This window comes from Onychomys torridus, chromosome 13 (genome assembly GCF_903995425.1).
Source record: "Onychomys torridus chromosome 13, mOncTor1.1, whole genome shotgun sequence".
NCBI classification, from domain to species: domain Eukaryota; kingdom Metazoa; phylum Chordata; class Mammalia; order Rodentia; family Cricetidae; genus Onychomys; species Onychomys torridus.
Genome location: NC_050455.1, coordinates 6,136,103 through 6,159,806, shown reverse-complemented (window position 1 = coordinate 6,159,806; position 23,704 = coordinate 6,136,103). Strand labels below are relative to the sequence as shown.

Below are 23,704 nucleotides of genomic sequence, written 5' to 3'. Positions count from 1 at the left end.
CTAAAAGCCAGAAGAGCCTGGACACATGTCTTGCAGACTTTAAGATACCACAGATGCTAGCCCAGACTAAATACCCAGCAAAACTTTCAATCACCATAAATGGAAAAAACAAGATATTTCATGACAAAGTAAAATTAAAACAACATCTACCCACAAATCCAGCCCTATAAAAGGAAAACTCCAATCCATGAAAGTTAACTACACCCATGAAAACACAAGCAATAGATAATTTCACACCATCAAAATCCAAAGAAGGGAAACACACACACACACACACACACACACACACACACACACATATACATGCACTACCACTGCCAACAACAACAACATAATAACAGGAACAAAGAATGTGTGGTCATTAATATCTCTCAATATCAATTCACCAATAAAAAGACACAGGCTAACAGAATGGATACAAATACAGGATCCATCCTTCTGTTGCATACAAGAAACACACCTCAACATCAAAGGTAGACATTACCTCAGAGTAAAAGGTTGGAAAAAGATTTTTCAACCAAATGGAACTAAGAATCAAGCTGATGTAGCTATACTAATATCTAAGAAAATAGACTTCAAACCAAAATTAATCAAAAAAGATGTAGAAAGACACTTCATACTCATTAAAGAAAATATTCACCAGGATGATGTCTCAATTCTCAATATGTATGCCCCAAATGCAAGGGCACCCACATTTGTAAAGGAAACATTACTAAAGCTTAAATCACAGATTGAACTCCACAAATTAATAGTGGGAGACTTCAACATCCCTCTCCCACCAATGAACAGGTCATCTAAACAGAAACTAAACAAAGAAATAATGGAACTAACAGACATTATGACTCAAAAGGACCTAACAGATATCTACAAATGTTTCACCCAAACACCAAGAAATAAACCTTCTTCTCAGCACCTCACGGAATCTTCTCCAAAACTGACCATAGACTCAGTCACAAAGCAAGCCTTAACAGATACAAAAAAATTGAAATAACCCTTTGTATCCTTTCGGACCATCATGGATTAAAGCTGGGTTTCAACAATAGAAACAACATAAAGCCTACAAACTCATGGAAACTGTACAACTCTCTACTGAGTTATCACTGGGTCAAGGAAGAAATAAAGAAATTAAAGACTTCTCAGATTCAGTGAACATGAATGCACAACATACCCAAACTTATGTGGCACAATAAAAGCAGTGCTCAGTAGTGGAGCACATGCTAAGAATGCATGAGGCACAATGTTCAATCCCCAGTACAATGTAAATTATAAAAATTAAAAAGATAATATGATCAATAGCAACTGCATGCTCCCATAGTTTATAAAATCATTATCATGTGCTCTTTGGAGCATTATAAAAGACTATTTCAACAAATGCACATCACATGCCTGGCTTTTTGCATAGGTCTTGGGAATAGAACTCCTGTTCACATGGATGGATACCAAGCACACTACCCATTGAACCATCTTCTCAGTTTTGTGTGATGATTTCTTAAGTGTGTGTGTGTGTGTGTGTGTGTGTGTGTGTGTGCGCGTGCGTGTGCATGTGCATAAAAATTGTGTTTTAAGTGACTTAGGGATAAGGTTTTGCTGCTGTATTAGTTATGTTTCTGTCCCCAGGATTAAACACAATGATCAAGGTAACCTGTAGAAGTTAGAGTTTATTTGAGCTTATGGTTCCAGAAAGATAAGAGTCCACTGTGGCAGGGAAGCATGACAGTAAGCCACAGGCATGGCACCTAGGACAGGAAGCTGAGAGCTCACATCCCAACTACTACCACAAAAGATAGAATGAGCCAGAAGTGGAGGACAAAGTCTCAAAGCCCTCCTTCAGTGACATTCTTTATCCAGCAATGGCCTTGCCTCCTCACCTCCTCAAACAGAACCACCATCTGGAGACCCAGTCACACTTCAAATCACCCCAGATAGGAACGCTTCAAGAAGAGGTAACTGCCCAGATGAGTTTAAAGACAAATCAGAGAATCGTGTGCCAGAGACTGGGAAAGTGGTCACCTTTAAGACCACCATGGTAGGGGCTGGTAAGATGTGGCAGCATGGGGTCTCTACAACAGGAACACAGGCCAGGGTGCAACAAAATACACAAACAGGTGGGAAGATGAAACCACTGGAAAGGAGAGTTCTGGAACCTGGTGAATTTCTTCAAATATGCCTTTCTAAATGCAGAAGAAAAGGAAGTACAGAGGAGGAGTAAAGGGAGGAAGTTCTGAGTTCAACAAAGTTCATCCGAGTACATTCTTCCTTGCTTGACTGCTGCAGATCAGTTACTTTGAGGATGTCATAGACTCTAGTAGTCATTAGCTACTTCTGCACTGGAAAAAGTTCTGATTCTAATATTACTGTAAAAGCTTAGGAAAAAAACCCTAAGATTATTTTTTTCCTGCTCAGTCTGCTGTATGATGGTAAGCACAGAATTTTAAAACACCTGTTCTGCTCTTGCATACTGGTCGGGGAGGGAGTGCTTGTGTGGGGTGTGTGTGTGTGCATGCACATAGAGTCCAGAGACCAAATCAGGGGCTTCTACAATAGGTATCTACCTTGTTTTCTTTTGAGGCAGGGTCTCTCACTGAACCTGCAGTTCACTCTTTAGTAGACTGACTGTGAACACACCCCTGGGCTCCTCTCGCCCCTCCTAACCAACACTGGAATTATAGGCACACTACCATGCCTGGTTTTTATGTCGGTGTTAGGATCCAAACTTAGGCCCTCAGCTTGCACAACAGCCTTGCTGAGCCCTCTCCTCAGCCCATGTTCTACTCTTGAAACTGAATCTTTGTTAGTCTGTTAAGTCTCTAAGGATTCTGAGCTGCTCTGTAGTGACCATTAAGGGTGACAGTGACCACCAACTTGCTCCTTGAGCTTGAATACAGTCTAACTAATTCAAACTTGGAACAATTAATACTCTAAGCTGCATTTGGATGATTAGCTGGTTTTTTAACCTGGTCCAGCTCAGTATATCCCAAAGTTCTTGGCTTCCCAGCAAACCAATTTTCCCTTGCGTTGTCTACACTGCATCTAAATCACTAGCCACACTCTGAACTGTCATATTAGCTGAGTAGGAGATAAGGAGCAAGAAAAGCATCCAGTCACCCAACCACATTTCTGCTTTTTTGTACAGGCTGCAGATGAAACACAGTCACTCAATAACGTCCTTCTGTTTCTCTCCCTCCCGCCCTTTCTTTCTCCCCATTTGCCTGGACAGGGGAACTCTAGACCCTTTGGAGGTCAGCCAGTCACACCAAAAGAATCTCTTGACTATTTTCCCAGGGAATTCCTGCCTTAAATGTCAGCAGAGCACAACTCCGCAGCAAAGGCAGTGGCTTACAGGTCTGAATCAAGGTCTACCAACTAGGAAATCCCACCCCATCCACGAGGTGTGGGAGAAAGGGGAGATTAATTTTTAAAAGATTCTGCCTGCACTGGGAAGCAAGTTTACTCACCTCCACTTCAGCATGCTGAACTGAACAATCTAATCCTTGCTGTTGTGTAAGCACTGTCTTTATCTGGCTTCGTGAGAGGGAACAAAAGCCGGAAATTACCGGGAATTATGACCAAAAGACAACGCCTCTGACAAGAGCACAAAGTTTTACTAGTCCTTTGCTGTGGTGGGTTCAGTGGCTGTAGAAGTGGCTGTAATTGTCTTGTTTCTAATGAATGTACTGACACATCAGACCTGGGGGGCTGGAGGGAGGCATGATGCCAAGATTGGTGAAGAGGAAACAAGATTATTAGATGGGACTGAATCCTCTCCACCAGGCTAGAGACACTTCCCAACTGGTACTAAGGCATCATCGGTGTGTGTGCGTGTGTGTGTGTGTGTATGTATAAGTTCCAGTGTGTGCATGTGTATGTTTGAGTGTGTGCACGCATATGTGTGTATGTGCGTGTGTATGGGCATATGCACATGCACTAAAGCCAAATGTCAACATAGGTGTCTTCCAGGTGCCCTCCACCTTCTTTTTTGAGACAGGACTGTCACTGAACCTGGAACTTACTGATTCAGGTGGACTGGCCGGCCAGAAAGCCTGAGTCCCTCCTGCCTTCACCTCCACAGTTTTGGGATTGCAAGCACATGTCACTCTGCCTGGCTTTTATGTGGGTGCTGGGGATCAAACGTAGGTCCTCATGCTTACATGTCAAGCACTTTGCCAACTGAGCCATCACCCAAGCCCTGTTAGTCCACTTTTGAAGGAAGTAGGCTCTTAGCACCCACTTGGGGAAACAAATTAATTCCTATTGCCGTTTGCATCTAATCCCAGATCCACAAAGCTCAGTTTAGAAGCTGTTGTTACTTTGACTAAATTTCCTACCTCCTACTGCCTCGTCACCATTCCCTCAGGCTTTCTTCCTAGGCTGTTTTCTGCATCCAGGTCCACAGACAGGCCCACAGGAAATGTCTGTCTATCCAGGCAAGTAGCTTGCTTATTGCACTAACCTGACACTGTTGTGGGAAGCTGAGAAAAGCCAACTCAATTACAAATGGGACAAACATGCTAATAAAAACTACCTCTGGTGCATAAAGAGTTAACCCCTGTCTGTCTGAGGCCACTGTGCAGAGTACCAATGAGGGTAAGAGGTGGCTCCAAATAGGGCTGCTCCTCCCTTGACGGGAACACTCACCCCTTAGGAACTGGACTGGCAACCCATCAGCAGCCAGAGAAAAGGGAAACCGTGGCAACCGAGTCTTGCTGGCCCTTTGTGAGGTGGAAACGGGGACTGCAAGGCCATGCCCAGCATGCTGATGAGCTCATGGAACCTGCAAAGAAGTTGTCCCAGCACCCCATATCCCCATGAAGTACCTGGCCCTGCAAAGTCCTAGGCCTCCATTCAAGGTGTGTTTACAAAGCACCAAACTCATTCGGACTCCTTGAGTTCAGCCACCTCATAAAGACCCTGGCTCTATTTTCTCATGGTCAAGGCAGTTATACTTAGCACATCAGCCTAGAAAGTCAAGGGTTTTAACTAGGGAGGAAACTGCACAGCTTTTTGAAATCTAAACAGTAAACCTCAAGAGTTAATATGAAAGGCCTCAAAGGGTCTTTGCGGGTTCTTGCAAACTCTCCCTCTCCTTTCATCAGAATACTCTGACTTGGGGAAGAATATTGTCAGGTTTCACAATAATCGCTGAGCAACAGTACTCTGAAGAAAGTGTTGTTACCTGAGGATTACTAAAAAATAGTATTAAAGTGCTCCTCCGGAATTCCCATTCAAAAATTTAATCCCTTTCCCTAAGGAGAGCTGAGAGCTTAGTACATGTTGCCTTGTCTCAAGCAAACAAGTCAGACACCCAGACAAAAGATGTAAAAGTGTAAGAGTCTTTCACTTCTAAATGTCTTTCTTATCATACTGCATATTGAAAATATAGAGAGACTTCCATACACACACACACACACACACACACATACACACGCGCGCACACACACACACACACACACACACACACACTCATATGTATCTTCAATTTGAAATGAAGAAATCAGTTGAGAGCCAGAGAAGCCACAAATAGAACTATTTATTACAGTTTTAATTGCAGAGTTGAGCAATGAATTCCTGATAATCATTATATTGATTAGACATCATTGATTAATTATTAAGATGCACTCATAAACCAGTAGTTAAGATTATCCCTTTGATATGCACCTGGGGTCTATATAAGGAAACAAATCATAATGAGGATCTGATGGGGCATGTAGATGTTTCCTACCAGGTAGCCATGCATGTAGAGGGGACCCACACTCTGCTCAGCTCCCTGTTGTGACAATCTTACAATCCTGAATAATTTCGAGCACTGTGTCCTGCACTCATTTTGAACAGCAAAGTATACAGTCAGCCCTGTCCCCAGGTTTCCAAAACTAAATTTTATCTACTCTCCCTAATAACTCTGTCCCTATCTAACCTCTGTGTTTTTAAAATCTGCTGCTTCATGTAGAGAAATTATTATAATAATCATTATTATTGGACTGAGGGAGTAGATACTGTAAGTGTAGTTACAGCTATATATTATCACTATCTTCTCAGTTTACACATTTCAAGTATAACTCACTGGCTATTTGCCACTCGAAAGTTAATGTCTAGTTCACAATTCATCTGAATTGCTAGCTCATACAAACCCATTTTCTAATAGTCATTCAGTTTCATTAAGAAACCAACAAGGCAAATCCTCCCCAGTTCTTGGTGATCGGAATAATCCAAATAAACATTCAGGGAAGTCTTCACTTGAAAAGATTAGTAGCTAAAGAAATATGTCAGCAAGTGCTTTGCATTCCTGAAATGCCCTGTGTCTATAGCTATCAGGTACAGGGACGATTTCTAGTTCAAATATAACTTAGTGATTGCCACATGGTGCAGAATCTTTCCACCCCTACACTCCAAAAACCCAATCAGACAAGTGCCCGTAATCTGACTCCCAGCTCACTGGAGCCCAGAGGCAGGCAATGAGAGCTGCACTCTGGCCAGGGAAGGCATGAGCGACAGAGCTGCAGCAAGGCGGTGGGGGTAAGTTTTTCTCTGCTTTAGGGAAACAGTCTCTGAGCACTAAAAGATGAAACTCTTTCGTTGCAGATATCCGTGTCTTCTCAGACAGAATCTAGAGCATGACAACAGGACCAGTGGGGTTCTTTTAAGCCTGGGGACTAGATTTAGATACAAGATAAGCAGAGGAGGGAAGAAGCATGGGAAATTACTCTAATATTTTTCATTAGAAAAAACACTCACCCAGGAACTGTCCAGGAGGGGATGAGACAGTGTATTCAGCTAGGAAGTCCTGTGTCTGGTTCACTGCTGAGTGGTCCTATCAACAAATCCTCCTTTGTTCTGGGCAAAAATCCCAAAACAGCAAAAACAAATCATGTCCATTTCCTATGAATGTAAACACATCAGGGCACACTGATGGTGATCGTGGGGCTGTGGTCAATGCTGGCAAGATTCCCACAAAGACGAAGAGACACATACATGCTAGAGGTTTTGAGGTCCACAGCTAGCTGAGGCTGTTTGGGGAGATCAGATTGTTGTGGGTTTTAGGGAAAAGAGGGAGCGAAAACCATTTTAAGGTCTCTACTTATGGTTCGCAGGTTTGGGTGTTTTGTTCTTATTTAATTTCTCTGATTGATGAAGATTTGACGTTCAAAGAGCAACAGAGTTTCTTGCTCAGGTCTCTGGAGAGGGGGATAGGCGTGCAAATGAGCAGGGAGAGGTGACAAAGGGTGTTAGAGAGAGGCTGGCCTTTTCCAGGACCGCCTCCCCAGGGTGCTCTGCTACTGAGCAGGCACTGTTTCCTGACCACGGAGCTCCCTTCACTTCCTGCTTGGTCCTCTTTCCTCTGTGGCGGGCTGTAGAGGACAGCACCTGTAACAGCCCTTTGCCCTCTACCACCTGCCTCCAACCTGGGCTGCTGGTGAGTTCAGAAGTGACGCTCCCCATTCCTTTTTTGATGTGAGTTCTCAGAGCTTCTCCCTCTGGGGGACCTTCCTAATGCCTCCCCCGGGTCCCCTCTCTGCCTCATTCCAACTGCTGTTTTTGTCTCTGTATTATCTTCCTCTAAGGTGTGCGTCAACGTTATCCCAGCTGGGGTCTTTCAGAATTGCATGATTCACTTAGTGGGCCTCACTTGGGCAGGGGACATTTGGGGTGTAGCTAGCTGCTCCCCTGGGTGTGTGAGCATGAGCACAGTGTGCTTTCCCTTTTCAGGTCAGAAGGAAAGCCCCACTGTCAAACTAACAGCAAAGCAGAAGTCTTAAAGGTGAAGAAAGCCTTCCCAGCCTGTGTCATACAAGGCTTCCTCACTGGCCACACAGAACCCAGGCTCCCTAGGCCAATGAGTGATGTTCAGAGATAAGAACCTCACAATAGGTGTGGGAGGTTACAATTCTACCCTCCTTGAGCCCTTGCTTTCCCAGCCAGCCCTCTGTATAGTCTACTATGCTAAATGCCTATCTGTCTTACTACAGACCAGGGACAAAAATAAATGTCTTAGGTAAGGAGGTAAGTGGGGTGACTGCCCTTCCAAAGGGGAGTTTAACAATTTCTGGCTAAAATAAGCAGTTGCATTGGTGTCTTCAAACCTGACCCTTTGCAACTCCACAGATCTAAGAAAGACAGGAAAACAGGTAGACGCCAAGAGGAGAGTGATTCCCTTCCCAAAGGCTGTGGTGGCATCTCTCATTTCCTGATCCCATTTGGACCTGCTCCCTCGCCTCCACGTCCCTCAGAAGGAGGCATATAGTGCTCCAGGGCCAAGCCCATGGGAGAGAAGTCCTCCATGAGAAGCGCCATAACCCTCCCCACAGAGCCTCTGCTCTGTTTCCTGATACACACACACCCCCTTTTCTTGCTAATCTTCTTGGCTCTGTACCCTGTAGGCGGGTAGACTGCAGGGGGCTGGCTTGCTTACACCAGCCTCCAGGAGTTTGGGAGGAACAGGTGTTTTGGAGAGATGACCCATTAGTTGAGGGACAATGGAGCCAGAGGAGGCACTATTCTGCCCATAAACCCTCTTAAAAGCCCCTTCTCTGGTGCCTGCCCCCTCTGACAGCTAAGTCTGTCTGTTCACCTGGCCACTGCCTGGGAGCCTGGCACCAGCCTGGAGTGCCCAGAGCCCCGCCCTTCCAAAGCCTCTCGGGCTCCCCACTGGGGATTGCGATTGTCACATCCAGGAGCTGCAAGCCCAGATCTGCCCAAGGGCTGGGGCGCAGATGCCCCTCTGGCTCCCAAGCTACTGCCACCAGCAGTTTGCCACCTCCTTGCTCAGGGCAACAGCAGGGAGTGTCTCTGTCCCTGCTGAGTCCCTGCCTATCCCCAAGGAGGCCCCCAATTACCAGAAGCAGTTCGGCTCTCCTAAAGTTTGCCTTCGCAAAAGACAGTTGTGCAGTCCCAGCTTCCTCGCAAATCTCCAAAATCCACACTCTCTTTGATGGTAGGAGTGGATACAGGGCTCTCCAAATCCGTGTTCAAAATGCCTTTTTGAAGCTACAGAATACAAAACTGGAAAATATCTGCCTTTTTAAGATGTTTTTCTTCATTGTTCAGAAAGATTTTTTCTTTATTCTTCAGAAATGTATACATAATGAAATATGATCACAACCACCCACATAATCACCCTGTTCAACTCTCCCCATATTTCTGCCCCCACCCCATCCCTGGGATGGCCTCATCCTCACTCATAGGAGCTGCCTCCTGCAGCAACAGCAGAGGATGCAGAGATGCTCAACAGGTGCTGGGAATTGGTCCTACACTGAATGCTCTACCCCCTTCTTTTTCAACTGATTTCTTTTATGTGTATGATGAATGTTTTGCCTGCATGTATGTCTGTGTACCACCTGGGAGTAGAGCCCATAGATGGCAAAAAAAAAAAAAAAGGACTTTGGATCCTCTGGAAGTGGAGTCACAGGTGATCGATTGCCACTATGTGGGTGCTGGGAACCAAACCAAGGTCCTCTGGAAGAACAGCCAGTACTCTTAACTACTGAGCCATCTCTCCAGCAAACCACCTCTCCTTAAACTGCTTGCCTAAGGCAACTAACTCCCAGTTAAATACATCTTACTCTTAAGCTCCTAAGGAACTTGGTTGAGATAGTTTCATTTCTAGGGACATCTGGGGTTGCTGTCCAGAGACTAGGAAATCGAAGGATCAGAATAGCAGCCTCTTGGCTACTAATTAATGAGACTTCAAGAAGCACTCTGTCTTGGTTTGCAAAGAATGTTCAGTAGCCCATCCTCAGCCTGCAAGACTGAAGGCCTGACCCCAACTCTGCCAAATGTCAGTTCCCCTTCCTGCTGGAAAGCCAGGTTGGTGGCTCCTGATTCTCAATGTGTTCTTCCTTCCAGCAAGTGTGGACATCCGTGCAGCAGAGAGAGGATCATGGTGGCTTTCAAAGGGGTCTGGACTCAAGCTTTCTGGAAGGCAGTCGCGGGAGAATTTCTAGCCATGCTTATCTTCGTTTTGCTCAGCCTGGGATCCACCATCAATTGGGGCGGATCGGAAAACCCCTTACCTGTGGACATGGTCCTCATCTCCCTCTGCTTTGGACTCAGCATTGCTACCATGGTGCAGTGTTTTGGCCACATCAGTGGTGGCCACATCAACCCCGCTGTGACAGTGGCCATGGTGTGCACAAGAAAGATCAGCATTGCCAAGTCAGTCTTCTATATCATTGCACAGTGCCTGGGGGCCATCATTGGAGCTGGTATCCTCTACCTGGTTACACCACCCAGCATGGTGGGAGGCTTGGGAGTCACCATGGTAAAAACACTTACGTTCTTATTTCTGTACTAGATCTCCTGGCTGCTTGAAAATTTGCTGAAAGGTGATTCAGTGGTCTGAGAGGCATTTATCAAATGGCTCTATTAAGAAGTGCTTGCCTGGAATGCAGGAGGTCCTGGGTTCTAGTCCCTGAACCACATATAGGACCAGAGAAGGAGCATCAAGAGTCAAGGCCACCCTGTACTGTATAGTGAAACCCTGTCTAGATAGAGGAAAGCTATTGAGAAGACATTATTTACTATTGAGTGACTTGAACATGATTAAAAAGGTCTCAAGATGCTTTGTCTTTCTCTCCCACTACAGTAACATCTTTAGTATTTTTTAGACAGGGTCTCACACTCATTATCTAGCTCAGGCTGGCCTTGAACTTGTAGCAATCCTCCTGCCTCAGTCTCCTATGTGCTGGGATTACAGGTGTAAATCAGCATGACTGACTTGACTACATTTTTATCTTGTCTTAAGGCCTTACAATTATTTGTTTACTAGCAGAGCCAACAATTTGTTGCTTTTCATGTAGGGGACTTTAGATGATCTGCACAAAGTGTCATGCCTTTAATCTCAGTACTCAGTAAGCAGAAGCAGGCAAATCTCTGAGTTTGAAGCCACCCTGGTCTACAAAGCAAGTTCCAGAACAGCCAGGGCTACACAGAGAAACCCCACTGGAATAGATAGATAGATAGATAGATAGATAGATAGATAGATAGATAGATAGATAGATAAAAAACAAAAAAAGGGTGAACCCACAGTCATTTGATCTCCACTTTACTCTTTGTGGGTTGGCGGAATTACTGATTAGCTCAGCACCAGGGCTGGCTTTAAACACCGGGCTCATGCTTTAGTTGAGATACCTAGGAACTAATCTAAACCTAATCAATGGGTCTAATAATTGCTTCGTAATATTATAAATCTCTGAAGAGTGTCTTTTACGTTCTAAGTGCAGCAGTAACACATTTTGCTGGTGTTGCTAAAAACAACATTCAGTGAAAATTCAGTCACTGTAAAAGTAATTATCTGTAATGGCCCAAAATGAGAGTAAATTGATTCCTTCCTTTTAGGAGGTGGAAAACATAGAAATCTCAGCCTGGGGTTGGTAGAAGGCTCAAGTTAACCATCGCTTCTTATGTAGATAAAATACACCCTTCAAACCCATTCATTGCTGTAGACCTAGACTCTTGCTTCGATTCTGATGAGTATCTTTCTGTCTCTCTAGGTTCATGGAAACCTTACTGCTGGCCATGGGCTCCTGGTGGAGTTGATAATCACATTCCAGTTGGTCTTCACTATTTTTGCCAGCTGTGATTCCAAACGGACTGACGTTACCGGTTCAATAGCTTTAGCAATTGGATTTTCCGTCGCAATTGGACATTTGTTTGCAGTAAGTTTTAAGTCTATTTGAATAATTGATCATCTCATTTAGCCTGCCCCTGAAGCAGGCCTGAAGATGCTGTTTACAGCTAGAGCTCTCTTCGTTGGTTTTAGTATTAATCAGCTGAGAACACTGTATTGGTTCCTAGGACAATCCTCCTGTAGCCTTTGCCAATATAACCAGTGACCTGGCCAGTGCAAAACCACTGCAACATCTGCATTATTTCAAGAGTGTTGTTTACTTCAGGGTTATCCTTTCAACAGAGAGACACATGTGAAAAAGCAGTCTGCCAAGCAGATGGACATATCCATGTACCATGCAGATTGTGCCACAGAATCCACAGCTCATTCAGATCCAGCCATGTCTGTTGATGTCAAGTGATCGATCACTTGGCCGACTACAAAGTGGCTAAATCTCAATGTTCCTCTGAGGAGAGCAGCAAGTTTCAGCAAATGTTAAGAGCCCTGTTTCCTAAATGTCTGAGGTTTTGTTCTTTTTCCCTGCAGATCAATTATACCGGGGCCAGCATGAATCCAGCCCGATCCTTTGGACCTGCAGTTATCATGGGCAACTGGGAAAACCACTGGGTAACTACTAAACTGATGTGCCCATCTTCCTGAAGCTAGGAAAAATTGCCCACAAGACTTTTTTATTGGCATAAATTAGCTTATAGTTTCTGTTGCTCTCTTCCCCCACTCCAATTCTCAGCTTGTTATTGCACCTGTCACAGGGAACAGAGAAAAGCCAAGCAGAGTCCCGCTGCAATTCATCTCATAGTGTTCTGTTCTTGGTCTTCTCTGACAGTTGCGTTTTCTTGATCCATATATAGTAGTAGTCTGGATATAGATCTGACAGACTGCAGCAGAACACTTGGTACATAGGTTTTCCTATGTGGAATAAATTTAAATCCTAAGGATGTGCTGAATATTAGTGTTTAAATCATTGAAAGAAAGCCTTCCCAGCAACAACAGATATTGAAGTTATTATTTTAAAAAGAAAGACAGGAATACTTTAAAGTATCACCTATGACAAAGGTTTTTAACCATGTTAGTTTACATAAACTTAACATAATTAATAGTACATGAGCTGGAAGCATGGGGACCATAGATCATACCGAACAAATGATATGGTTATTTATGCCATTGTCACCAAAGCTGTGTCTAGAAAGGTGCACTTTTTAATCTCAGGACTAACCTTCTTGTCAATCTGGGCCTAGAGTATCGAGTCATAATGATTTCTGTTTCAATTGTTTCTGTCAACCAAAGAATTTATATCCTTTTAATCACATGCAATTGTGAAAGCCCCTCATACATTAACTTAAATAACCTACAAAATATGATATATAGATATATATATAGATATGCAAGCATAAAAGAGAGGTAACTTTGATTGCCATTCATTTATTGTGAGTGTGATTTTACATTTTGTAAAGTTATAAATGTAACAATCTGTTGTTTGCACTTTGATCTTATGCATGTGGCTGCAATGGATTCAGCCACAACTAAAGGATGGCATGACCCAGCAAAAAGGAAAATGTCACACATGACTGTACAAATTCCCTCATACAAAATGTGTACTGAGTTGTTAAGACAGAATTTGGGCACAGACATACAAAATCTTGATCCCCAAAGTCATCCATTGGACCGGTCATTTTGCCACTGATATTTCTGAAAAGACTTACTGTGTTAACATGGAATTTGCTTTCTCTGAGTATGAGATGTATGTTGGTGTTGTGTATATTTATATGTGGAAGTGTAGGTACACACCTGCCACAGCATGTAGAGGTCAGAGGACAAGCTTGGGGATTAGTTCTCATTTTCCTCCTTGTTCACAACAGGGTCCCTTGTTCACCACAGACCACCAGGCTAGCTGGCCTGGGGATTCTCCGCTTGCTATTTCCTGTCCTCATAGCAATTACAGACGCGCACTATGGTGTCTTGCTTTTATGTGGGTCTGAGGGACTCAAATTCAGATCCTCACATGTGTTTTGCATGGACACACTTTACCCAGTGAGCCATTGTCCCCCCCAAATGGAAAATTTTAATGTGAAGTTTATGGATTGTCCAATAAGTGGGCAGGTTTTAATTAGGTAATATAATGACAATTTAGGAGGTTTTTTTCTAACACTTATGTAGTTTATGTGTTTTGCTGTTTTCAGCAATAAAATTATTCATAAAAATTGAAAGGTACTTTAAAGTACACATAACTCTTTTTGGGAATAGGAATTTGGCACCAAGACTGATTTTTGAGAACATGAGGCTAGCCGTCTCCTCCAGTGTTGGGGAAAGGGTAGTGATTGTTTAACAGTGGCTGTTCTCCTTGTGGACTCAGGTCTGTGAAGGAACACCGACCTCCTGCGATCTTACCCAGGGAACAAAGAGCAAAGGCATTTAGAGGAGGGTTCTCCGTTTCTCCCTTGAAAGGGTACAGGGGAGATAAACTCTCCTGTGGGCTCTTTCATGTTCAAGATAAGGAGCTGGCTTGGTCCAGCAACTCTCCCAGCTATTTCCTTGTTAAGGATATGTGCTCAGCTTCGGTGGGAAGCTTGGCTCCCCTTTGAGCTCTACAGAGAAGATGCCAAGTACTGTTAATTTCCAGACGGCTTTGTAAGCGAGACATAGTCATAAACTTTTTTTCAAGTGAGAGAGCAAACAGAAAGTGGGTAAAAGAGTGTTCTGAAGTCACATAAACCAGACATCTCAACTCACTCACTTAGGTATGCTATTGTATGTAAACTTGCCAACTCTCAAACTGTCAAGTTTCCAATCCATAGACTATATATTTTAATAATATCTGTATCAAAGGTTATTAATGAGATAAGAAAAGTGCTCAGTACAGTCCGTTATGGTGCTCAGTAAACAAGGGATTGGTCCCAGGTGACTGTTGGATGAGCGCCTAACATTCTATAGAGTGCATGTGCTCTATAGTACATGCTCCAGTCTAATCAGATTGAAAGCTTGGTTCATTCTGGGTGTATCACTGATGTGATAAAACATGCTGTTTATGGAAACTCTGCGGAATCACTCACTCATCTCTATCTACTCACCAACCCTAAAGTCAGCAGAGGTCGTCACTAGAGCACTATGCAGAAGGAAACACTCTCCAGTGAGAGAGATGAATAAACTATAGCATTTCCTCTGCAATTAAGTCACCGAATTTTACAGAGGAAAAGCATCTAATTAACAGCAAAGTCATACATAGAGCTTTAAATTGTCTAGGAAGCAGGAACTGAACTGGTTTCCATGAGTGAAAACCACTAAGTGATATTTTATTTAGTCTTCACAGTCGTGTGGAATATATTTTATAGCCCTGCTTTGAAGAAAGTAAAGCATAGACATTGAGTCACTCATGGCACAATTCAATCGGTAAAGTACTCGCCCAGCATGCCGGAAGCCCTTTGCTCTCTCTGCGGCACTACACACAGTGGGCATGGTAGCACAGGCCTGTAACCCCAGCCCTCCCAAGGAAAAAACTGAGAGATGAGCAGTTCAAGGCCATCCTCAGCTACATGTGTGAGTTCAAGACAACCTGGGATACAAGAGACCTTGTCTCTAAATGGGAAAAGTTCCTGATGTAAACATTCAGAACTGCTAAGTGGTGGGGTGTGGACTCTATTCATTGTGCCATACTGAATAACAAATACCCTGAATGATAGAACTACACCATGATCTTGATTATACAGAAAAATCAAGGTAAGGGGCTAATATAGAATACATAAGAGAAACATGCTCCAAAAATTCTTTTTTTCTTCTTAAAGAATCCCTAGTAGAGTCTGCTTAATTTATGGAGCCACCAGAGCAGAGCTATTTCATGTTAAGACTTACCACAAAGTTGATAAGCCTGATGTGACAGTACCCACTAATATTTTTAACACTCATGATGCTGAGGGTGGAGGAATGTGGTTCAAGGCTAGCCTAAGCTATGTAATGAGTCTTAAGAGCAGCCTGAGCTAGAACTTGTCTCAAATAAATCGTCATCATCATCATCATCATCACCACCACTACCATCAGAATATTAAAAATATAATATTAAAAAAAGAAAATAGAAGACATTCTTTCTTATTTATGTTCAAATGTTCTTAATTTATAGATCTTTTGTGTAGATTGGGTATATTTTTTCATTTGTTTTCAGTTCCGTGTGTGTGTGTGTGTGTGTGTGTGTGTGTGTGTGTGTGTAACACAGTTGCTGCCTTAATTCAAGTCAGTGGATTCTATATTCATGGTTGTCCAGTGAGACCACTCTTCACTTTTCTCTACTCCTCTCCTCTTCCAACTCTCCCCAGATATATTGGGTTGGACCAATAATAGGAGCTGTGCTCGCGGGGGCCCTTTATGAGTACGTCTTCTGTCCGGATGTGGAGCTCAAACGTCGCCTTAAGGAAGCCTTCAGCAAGGCTGCACAGCAGACCAAAGGGAGCTACATGGAGGTGGAGGACAACAGGAGCCAAGTGGAGACGGAAGACTTGATTCTGAAACCGGGGCTGGTGCACGTCATTGACCTTGACCGTGGAGAAGAGAAGAAGGGGAAGGACTCCTCTGGAGAGGTACTGTCCTCAGTATGACTAGAAGATGGCACTGAAAGCAGAAGAGACTCCCTGGAGCTTGCCTTGGACTTCCTGCCACCCATCAAGGAGACAGATTTGTTATAAGTCAGCCACCTGCAGGTTTCCCATTTCATGTCTTATTACTCAGTTTAAACAACACGTATTTTACTAGTATCAATGGGGGGGGGAGAAGAAACCTATAATGAATATGAAATTTTAAAACATATTTTTTAAAATATACCCAAACCAAATATGCAACTAATTTATTGAGTTCCCTTTCATTGATAACAACTAAAAATGTGTACCAAGATTTGGTCAAGTCTTGCCTGACAGAGCATGTGGGCACCACTGGGATGAAGCTGGCTTTGCCAATCCTCACTTTAACATTGACTTCATTGGCTTGATTTAACAATGACAAAATGCAGTATGTCACAGCACCGTGCTCATTCAAGAGAAGAAAAGTAGTTCTTTCGTGAGCCATCCCTTATTTATAACTACCTCAGAGGGAAAAATTAGCAAGGGTCATTGCTGATAGACCATTTGTATTTATATGGCAAATATCCGACTGGCAGATCCCAAGCCCAATTCATTATGATCCTTCTTCCTCCTCAAATTCCAAGAAACTATAGGGCTAAAGTCAAGAAATTTGGAAAGAATATGAATCTGCCCATGTGTTAATCCCATCTAATGGAGCATACACATGGGACATCACTGAGGTTCAGGATAGACAGACCTAGGGAGTCTAGTGGGAAGTAGAGCGAAGGCCTGATAAGTGTCAGAGCAAGGGGTACCTGTCCTGTCACCAAATGACTGTTCTGTTTTCAGTGCTCAGTCTTAAATGCACCACGCAAGACTAACTGCTTAAGCTTTCAACCACTTCCTTTACTTCTTAAAATTTATTGGCAAAACTGGGGAATTTGTTTGTCATGCTGTTGTCCATATTGAAACACTAGCTGAGATATATTTGACAAGATCTTGACAAGCTGAGTCGTGCCTTTCGTTGGTGTCCAAGCCCTGCTTATTCTAGAAGGTGTAAAGTGGTCCTGCCCCATGCCAGCCTCTGATGCTGTCTCACTTCCCATGACAACTGTTGGTGATCCTTACTGTGAGTGTAATAATACATACAGTGAATTAAAATATGTGGCAGACAAGGTATCCAGCACGGCTGCTGAATAAAGGGGTGAGGAGACCACCTCTATTTCAAGCTCCCATGAGACCCACCTTTCCTACTGCACATAGCTTAATGTGTTTTTAAAGTATGTATCCTACTGCCTGGTTTATTTGTTAAAACCATTTGTTTTTCCCATACTGCTTTGCCTTCCGCCAGTAGAATGCTCTGTAGAAACCCCAGTTTCTACCATTGTAATTGTCTAGCCCAGCATTTTTCTTAGACATCACCCTACAAATGTCAATTTCGCTAAACAAAAGTTAGTAATGGGAGAGAGAAGACCCATCTCCGTGAGACTAGCGAGCTTGAAAAGAGCCAATAATCACGGCTTTCTTCTCCCAAGCACAACTCCAACTGTGTGTGACTTCTGATTGTTAATGGCAGTTTTGTGTCTGTGGCAACGAGATAATGGACCACTATTAAATCTAATTCTCCTCGGTGCTAGGAAACCGGTGTGCAAGTTCCCAGACAGCTACAAGGCTAGTGTACGCCTCTCAGTGCCACCGGCACACTTTACAATAGATGCTGGAAGCACAGACTCCTTTTTCAGGGCACCGAATATGCTACACCAGAACCTAAGGTTACTCTCTAACTGAGTGTCACTCCCAGAGCCAGGGCATACGCCTGCCAAGAGTGGTTTGTGCCCATTATTTCAAGTGTCTTCACAATACACCACATGGACTTAAGGTCAGGGTGCTTCAGTTCAGAAGGTGATATTGGCCATCAACAAACATGTCAGGTCAACATCAACTTAGATGACAGGAATGGCCCAGCGGATTTCTGATGGCCCTGGCCTGTGGTTATTTCTAGTGTGCTACACAGTTTACTTTGTGCATACTCACTTTTACACTCATTTCTGGTGACAGCATTCAATATGGTAGGGACTGAGAAACAGTGAATCATGGCAATGGGCACAGTGCCAGGCATACTAGGTAATCAAAACAAGCATGTTATTTGATAAAAATATATGGCTCTCATTTGGGATTTAAGAATACCAATAATCTCTTCTAATTTTTAATTTTGCCCAATGATTAATAAAAGTATCATTTCCAGTATCATCAAAGGCAACATGGATGTGAAAACAAAGAGTGTGGTTTTACAATCTGCTGTTGAAGGGCAGAGGGAGAGGGCTTCAGCATGCTTTCTTTATCTTTGCATAGGAGAAAACATGTCTTGAATTCCACTCAAGGCTCTGCCAGTGAAACAGTAATGAAATTGTACCTTTCTAATGACATCTATGCATCAGGGGTCTCCTGCCTTGTGGATGGCACCAAATTATCCAGTGTATTAGGAGATCAAGGCTTTTTCCTTTAATCCTTCTTATTAATGAAGTACACGGTGCTGAACAGCATAGTGCTGTTCCCAAGAGACAACTACTGACAGATACGGCAGAGAGATCAGAAAGGAAAAATCAGGAAGACATAAAAGATTTATACGAGCCACAGAACGATGCCAACTGTGCTCCCTCAGGAAGAGGACACAGACAGCCCCCAAATCTCAACGTGGTCCATACACTGAAAATGCACATCGTCTGTCAAAACAGCAAAGAGGGAGTCATTCTTTTAAAGGCTTTGAGGGTTTCTTTCAAACATAGGACTCGGATTTTAAATGCATGTTTCCATTTTCTTCTAAAACTCCTAATTTTTTTACACTACAAGAAAGTGTTTCCTGGAGCCTAAGTCACTGGTGATTTTAATTGCTTCTGTCCTTTGACACTACCCAGAAATCCTTTTCCTTGCAATGATCAGAGGGGTGTCATAATACAGCTCACAAACACTGCTGGCCAGAGCAACTCGCTGTTGAAGATTTCATAAGGAGTATAGAAATCTCTGGAAAGTGTGCATGATTGAAATGAGCTGATTTATTAGAGATCAGTTCCAAAAGCACCACAGCTCTTCTAAATGAATCCAGGCAACGTGTGCACTAGTCTAACTTCATTGATAGATGTAAAATTCCAAAACAGAGTCACAGATTAAAATGCTGGCACTAATCCTTGTGTGGGCCTTTGCTGTCACATGTCACAAATGGGACAGACACTGCCTCTGTGACAACTGAATAGACAACCGTATAAAAACTATAAAAAGTTCTTATCATAAGACTACAAGATATGCAAATCTGGAACATTTTGACCTAATAGTAATTACACCTATCCCCAGTAAACTGACAGAGTGGAAATTATTAGGAAAGCATGGTTACTATATTAATAACAAAACTCACTTTCTTTACCTCAAATTTTCTGAGTTCATGTCTAGGTTTCAACGCTTTTCAGAAAACCCTAATAACACAAACCTTTGAAAACCATAATTCTCAGAAACAAATGTTAGACCTTTAATTTCAAAAATCAAAACTGAGACTACTCACTTTTTGCAAATAATTTCCCATAGCCTGTGAAAATACATACCCAACAAATGTTCTACAACATATGCTGTAAACACTAAATTTAAGAGCAGTTATACTGTTACTCTTTTAAGTCAAAAATCAATAGCTAAAAGATACACCTAAGTTATATAGCCCATTGTAATGCATTCTTAGATTATTTTCAGAATTAAGTAAACATGCAATTTATGGAAATATATAAACAATTTTTATCATTTTATCACCCAAATCATAATGAATTTTTAACTCATGATGAACCAAGGAAAATAAATGCATGGTTATATTCACAATTATTTATTAACTGAAATTTTATTCCAACATTAGAGTTAAAGAGATTTAAACTGTAATGTCTAATATTTGGAAAAATCTACTAAAAGTATTAGCAGTGTGGCTGAATTCCATGTCTTCTGTTGCATATCATATTACTAGACTCACACAAATAAATCTTCAAATGTTTTTAAAAGTAAACTGTATATTTCATGGTGTTTTAAATTCAAATGTATTATTTGCACTCCCATTAAAATGAACAGGAGGTTTTGATATATGAGTATAATCTACACTAAAAAAATGGTGGTAGATCCCATGAAATCATTTATACTTTGTGAAAGCCTACAAAGTTTATATACTGGAGTAGGCCCTGGTTACAGACAGTGAAGATTGGATTTTCATTGGCTTTGTTCATAATGTCCACATCTGAAAAACAGACTATGGGACATGAGCTATCATCACAGTGAATCCAAACACAAAGACTCCAACAACTGACAGGCACTGCTACATGGATGGTCTGCCTTCAGGGTGTTTGTCAGCTCCTGTCCATCCAGATGAATAATATAGGCGCAGTAAGTACTTAGCACCCTCCCCCCACCCTGTTCTTGGTTTAAGGAACTTTTCAATTTTTAACAGTTATAGACCTTCATTGCAAGGTTGGGGTTAATCATTTATGGAGTATGCAAACCATCTATCTGATGGGTGAATAAACCTTGGGAGCCAGATCAATATGTATCTCTCATAGCATTTGTCATATTACGGTGAAATGATTTGCTTAAAGGTGCCTGTCTCTTCCACTAGATTCTAAACTCCTTAATGGCTATGGATGTGTCATATTTATCCTGTGTGTTTCCCTTTCCAACTCTCATTCCTGTGTTGTAAGAGGCTTAACATCCACTGGATGAGTGCTTGCTACAAGGACACAGCAATTAAAGAGTGTCTAATAATCATGACAAAATGCTACAGAGCCCTCTTCTTCAACATAGTTGCTCTGTGCTCCTGAGATGTGCATGCTAAATATTTGAATTCTTATAATTCCAGGTAAGAGCTCAAAATCAGCTCAAACACAAAAGGAAAAGAAAGTGCACACAAAGAATGCAACACTAATTGGATTTCTAAAATTTATACCCAATGTGGAGGCAACAAGACATGTTTTCATTGCTGTGTTTATGCAAGGGCCAGATGTTAGATGAAATTTAGTTCAGTTGAACACTTCAACAAGCAGAGTATTTTAACAGGCATGGAAAGCTTAAGATAGAAATGCCAGCCTGCTTAATGTCCAAATCAATATGTCACCTGAACTACTTCTTACCATTTTTTTTTCTGATTTCCCCACTTCTTCCTTGTCTGGGTTTTTTGGAGGTGTTGTTGTTGTTGTCGTTATTGTTGTTGTTTTCGTGTATTTATTATTATCCTGGCCACAGCCTTCCCTATCCTTTCCTCTCAGCCCTTCCCCCAACCCCCTGTCCCAGCCCTCAATCTCTTCCTCTTCTGTGTCCATCCAGGAAAGGGCAGGTCTCCTCTGAGTACCAATAAAACATGGCATATCAAGTCACAGTAGGACGAAGCATGGCACCTTGTATTAACACTGGACAAGGTGACCCAGTGTAAGGAGTAGGGTCCCAAAAACTAGGAAAAGAGTCGGAGACAGCCCCTGTTCCCACAGTTAGGAGTCCCTGAAGAGGACCAAGTTACACACCTGTAATATACATGCAGATGGCTTAGGTCAGTTCCATGCAGGCTCCCTGGTCATTGGTTCAGTCTCTGAGAGCTCCTATGAACCCAGGTTAGTTGATTGTGTGAGCCTTCCCTTGGTGTTCTTGAACCCTCTGGCTCCTATTCTCCTTTCTCCTCCTTCTCTGCAGGATTCCTGAACTCTGCCTAATGTTTGGCTGTGGGTCTCTTCATCTGCCTCCATCAGTTGCTAGATAACACCTCTGATGACAATTAGGCCAGGCACAGGAGACAATCAGTTCAGGTTACTTATCCACTATTGCTAAGTCTAAGCTGGGGTCCTCCTGTAGACTCCTGGGAGGTTCCCCTACTCCAGCCTTCCACCTGACCTGCAATGCACCCCCAAGCCATCCTCCTCAGCACTCTGCCACTCCATGTCCCCCCAACCTGATCTCTCATGTTCCCACCCCCACCTGCCCTCAGTCCACTGACAAAATCTATTTCCCCTTCCCAGGGAGATCTGGGTGTCCCCCCAAGGTAACCCTCCTTGACACCTAGCCTCTCTGGGTCTGTGGATTGTAGTATATCCTTCATTTTATAGCTAATATCCACTTACTAGTGAGTACATGTCATGTTTGCTTTTCTTGGTCTAGGTTACCTCACTTGGGATGATTTTTTTCTAGTTCCACCCATTGGCCTGACAATTTCCTGGTGTCCCTGATTTTGGTAGGGAGGAGATTTAAAAAAACATATTCCTTTATTATTTAAGTATTTCATACATGCATACAATATATTTTCATTAATTAAACTTTTTCATTTATTTTACATTCCAACCATAGTTTCCCCTCCCTTCTTTTCTCCTATTCCCTCCCCACCCCCTTGGCCTCCCTCTGTCCCCTCCCATCCATTCCTCCTCTATTTCTGTTCAGGAAGAGGCAGGCCTCCCATGGGTATCAGCAAAGCATGGCATGTCAAGTTGGGGTAGGACTAAGCTTCTCCCTTTGTATTAAGGCTGGGCGAGGCAACCCAGTATGAAGAACGATTCCAAAAGTCAGCAGAAGCATTAGGGACAGGCCCTGCTCCCACTGCTAGGAGTCCTACAAGTAGACCAAGCTACTCAATCATCACACACATGCAGAGGGCCTAGGTCAGTCCCATGCAGGCTCCCTAGCTGTCAGTCCAGAGACTGTGAGCGCCTATGAGCCCAGGTTAGTTGTTTCTATGGGTTCTCTTGTGATGATTTTGGCCCTCCTGTCTCTTACAATCCTGCCTCCCTCTCTTCAACAGGATTCCTGGTGCTTGACTGTGGATCTCAGAATTTGTTTCTATCAGTTACTGGATGAAAGCTCTCTGATTACAATTAGGGTAGTCACCAGTCTGATTACAGGAGATGGCCAGTCAGATACCCTCTCCACTATTGCTCAGATTCTTAGCTGGGATCATCCTTTTGGATTCATGAGAGTGTCCCTGGCATCAGCTTTCTCCCTGACCCTGAAATGCCACCCTCACCCCCAGCTTACCCAGGAGATTTCTTTTATTTCCCCTTCCCAGGGAAATCCAGGGGTCCCTCTTTAGGCCCTCCTTGTTACATAGTCTCTCTGGGGCTGTGGATTAAAGTCTGGTTATCCTTACTCTATACCTAATATCCATTTATGAGTGAGCACATACTATGTTTGTCTTTCTGTGTCTGGGTTGCCTCACTCAGGATGATTTTTTTTTTCTATTTCTACCCATTTGCCTGCAAATTTCATGTCATTGTTTTTACCAGCTGAGTAATACTCCATTGTGTAAATGTACCACATTTTCTTTATCCATTCTTCAGTTGAGGGACATCTAGGTTGTTTCCAGATTCTGGCTATTATAATGCTTCTATGAGCATAGTTGAGCAAGTGTTCTTGTGGAATAATTGAACATCCTTTGGGTATATGCCCAAGAGCAGTATAGCTGGGTCTTATTGTAGGTTGATTCTCAGTTTTCTGAGGAACCTCCATACTGACTTCTAGAGTGGCTGTACAAGTTTGTACTGCCACCAGCCAT

At 42.8% G+C, this 23,704-nt stretch overlaps 1 protein-coding gene across 3 annotated transcripts; it reads left to right on the top strand.

Annotated features, from left to right (window-relative positions):
* The first annotated feature begins 6,399 nt into the window (after positions 1–6,399).
* On the top strand, positions 6,400–20,268 carry Aqp4 (aquaporin 4). 3 transcript variants are annotated; one of them, XM_036205144.1, is made up of 5 exons: positions 6,400–6,510; positions 9,838–10,252; positions 11,484–11,648; positions 12,146–12,226; positions 15,922–20,268. In XM_036205144.1, exons 1-5 carry the CDS (start codon positions 6,479–6,481, stop codon positions 16,198–16,200), a joined length of 972 nt encoding a protein of 323 aa, XP_036061037.1. In that variant the 5' UTR covers positions 6,400–6,478; the 3' UTR covers positions 16,201–20,268. The 3 variants fall into 3 exon arrangements, with proteins under 3 accessions (XP_036061037.1, XP_036061040.1, XP_036061039.1); XM_036205147.1 differs by having other exon boundaries at positions 6,433–6,510; positions 9,842–10,252; XM_036205146.1 differs by lacking the exon at positions 6,400–6,510 and adding an exon at positions 7,306–7,408.
* Positions 20,269–23,704: the final 3,436 nt, after the last annotated feature.

Bases quoted from the DNA above. Each gene is read 5' to 3' on its own strand.
- Aqp4 (XM_036205144.1), top strand. From the start codon at position 6,479: ATGAGCGACAGAGCTGCAGCAAGGCGGTGGGG. The intron at 10,253-11,483 runs GTAAAAACACTT...CTGTCTCTCTAG, and splicing joins GAGGCTTGGGAGTCACCATG to GTTCATGGAAACCTTACTGC. The intron at 12,227-15,921 runs GTAACTACTAAA...AACTCTCCCCAG, and splicing joins GCAACTGGGAAAACCACTGG to ATATATTGGGTTGGACCAAT.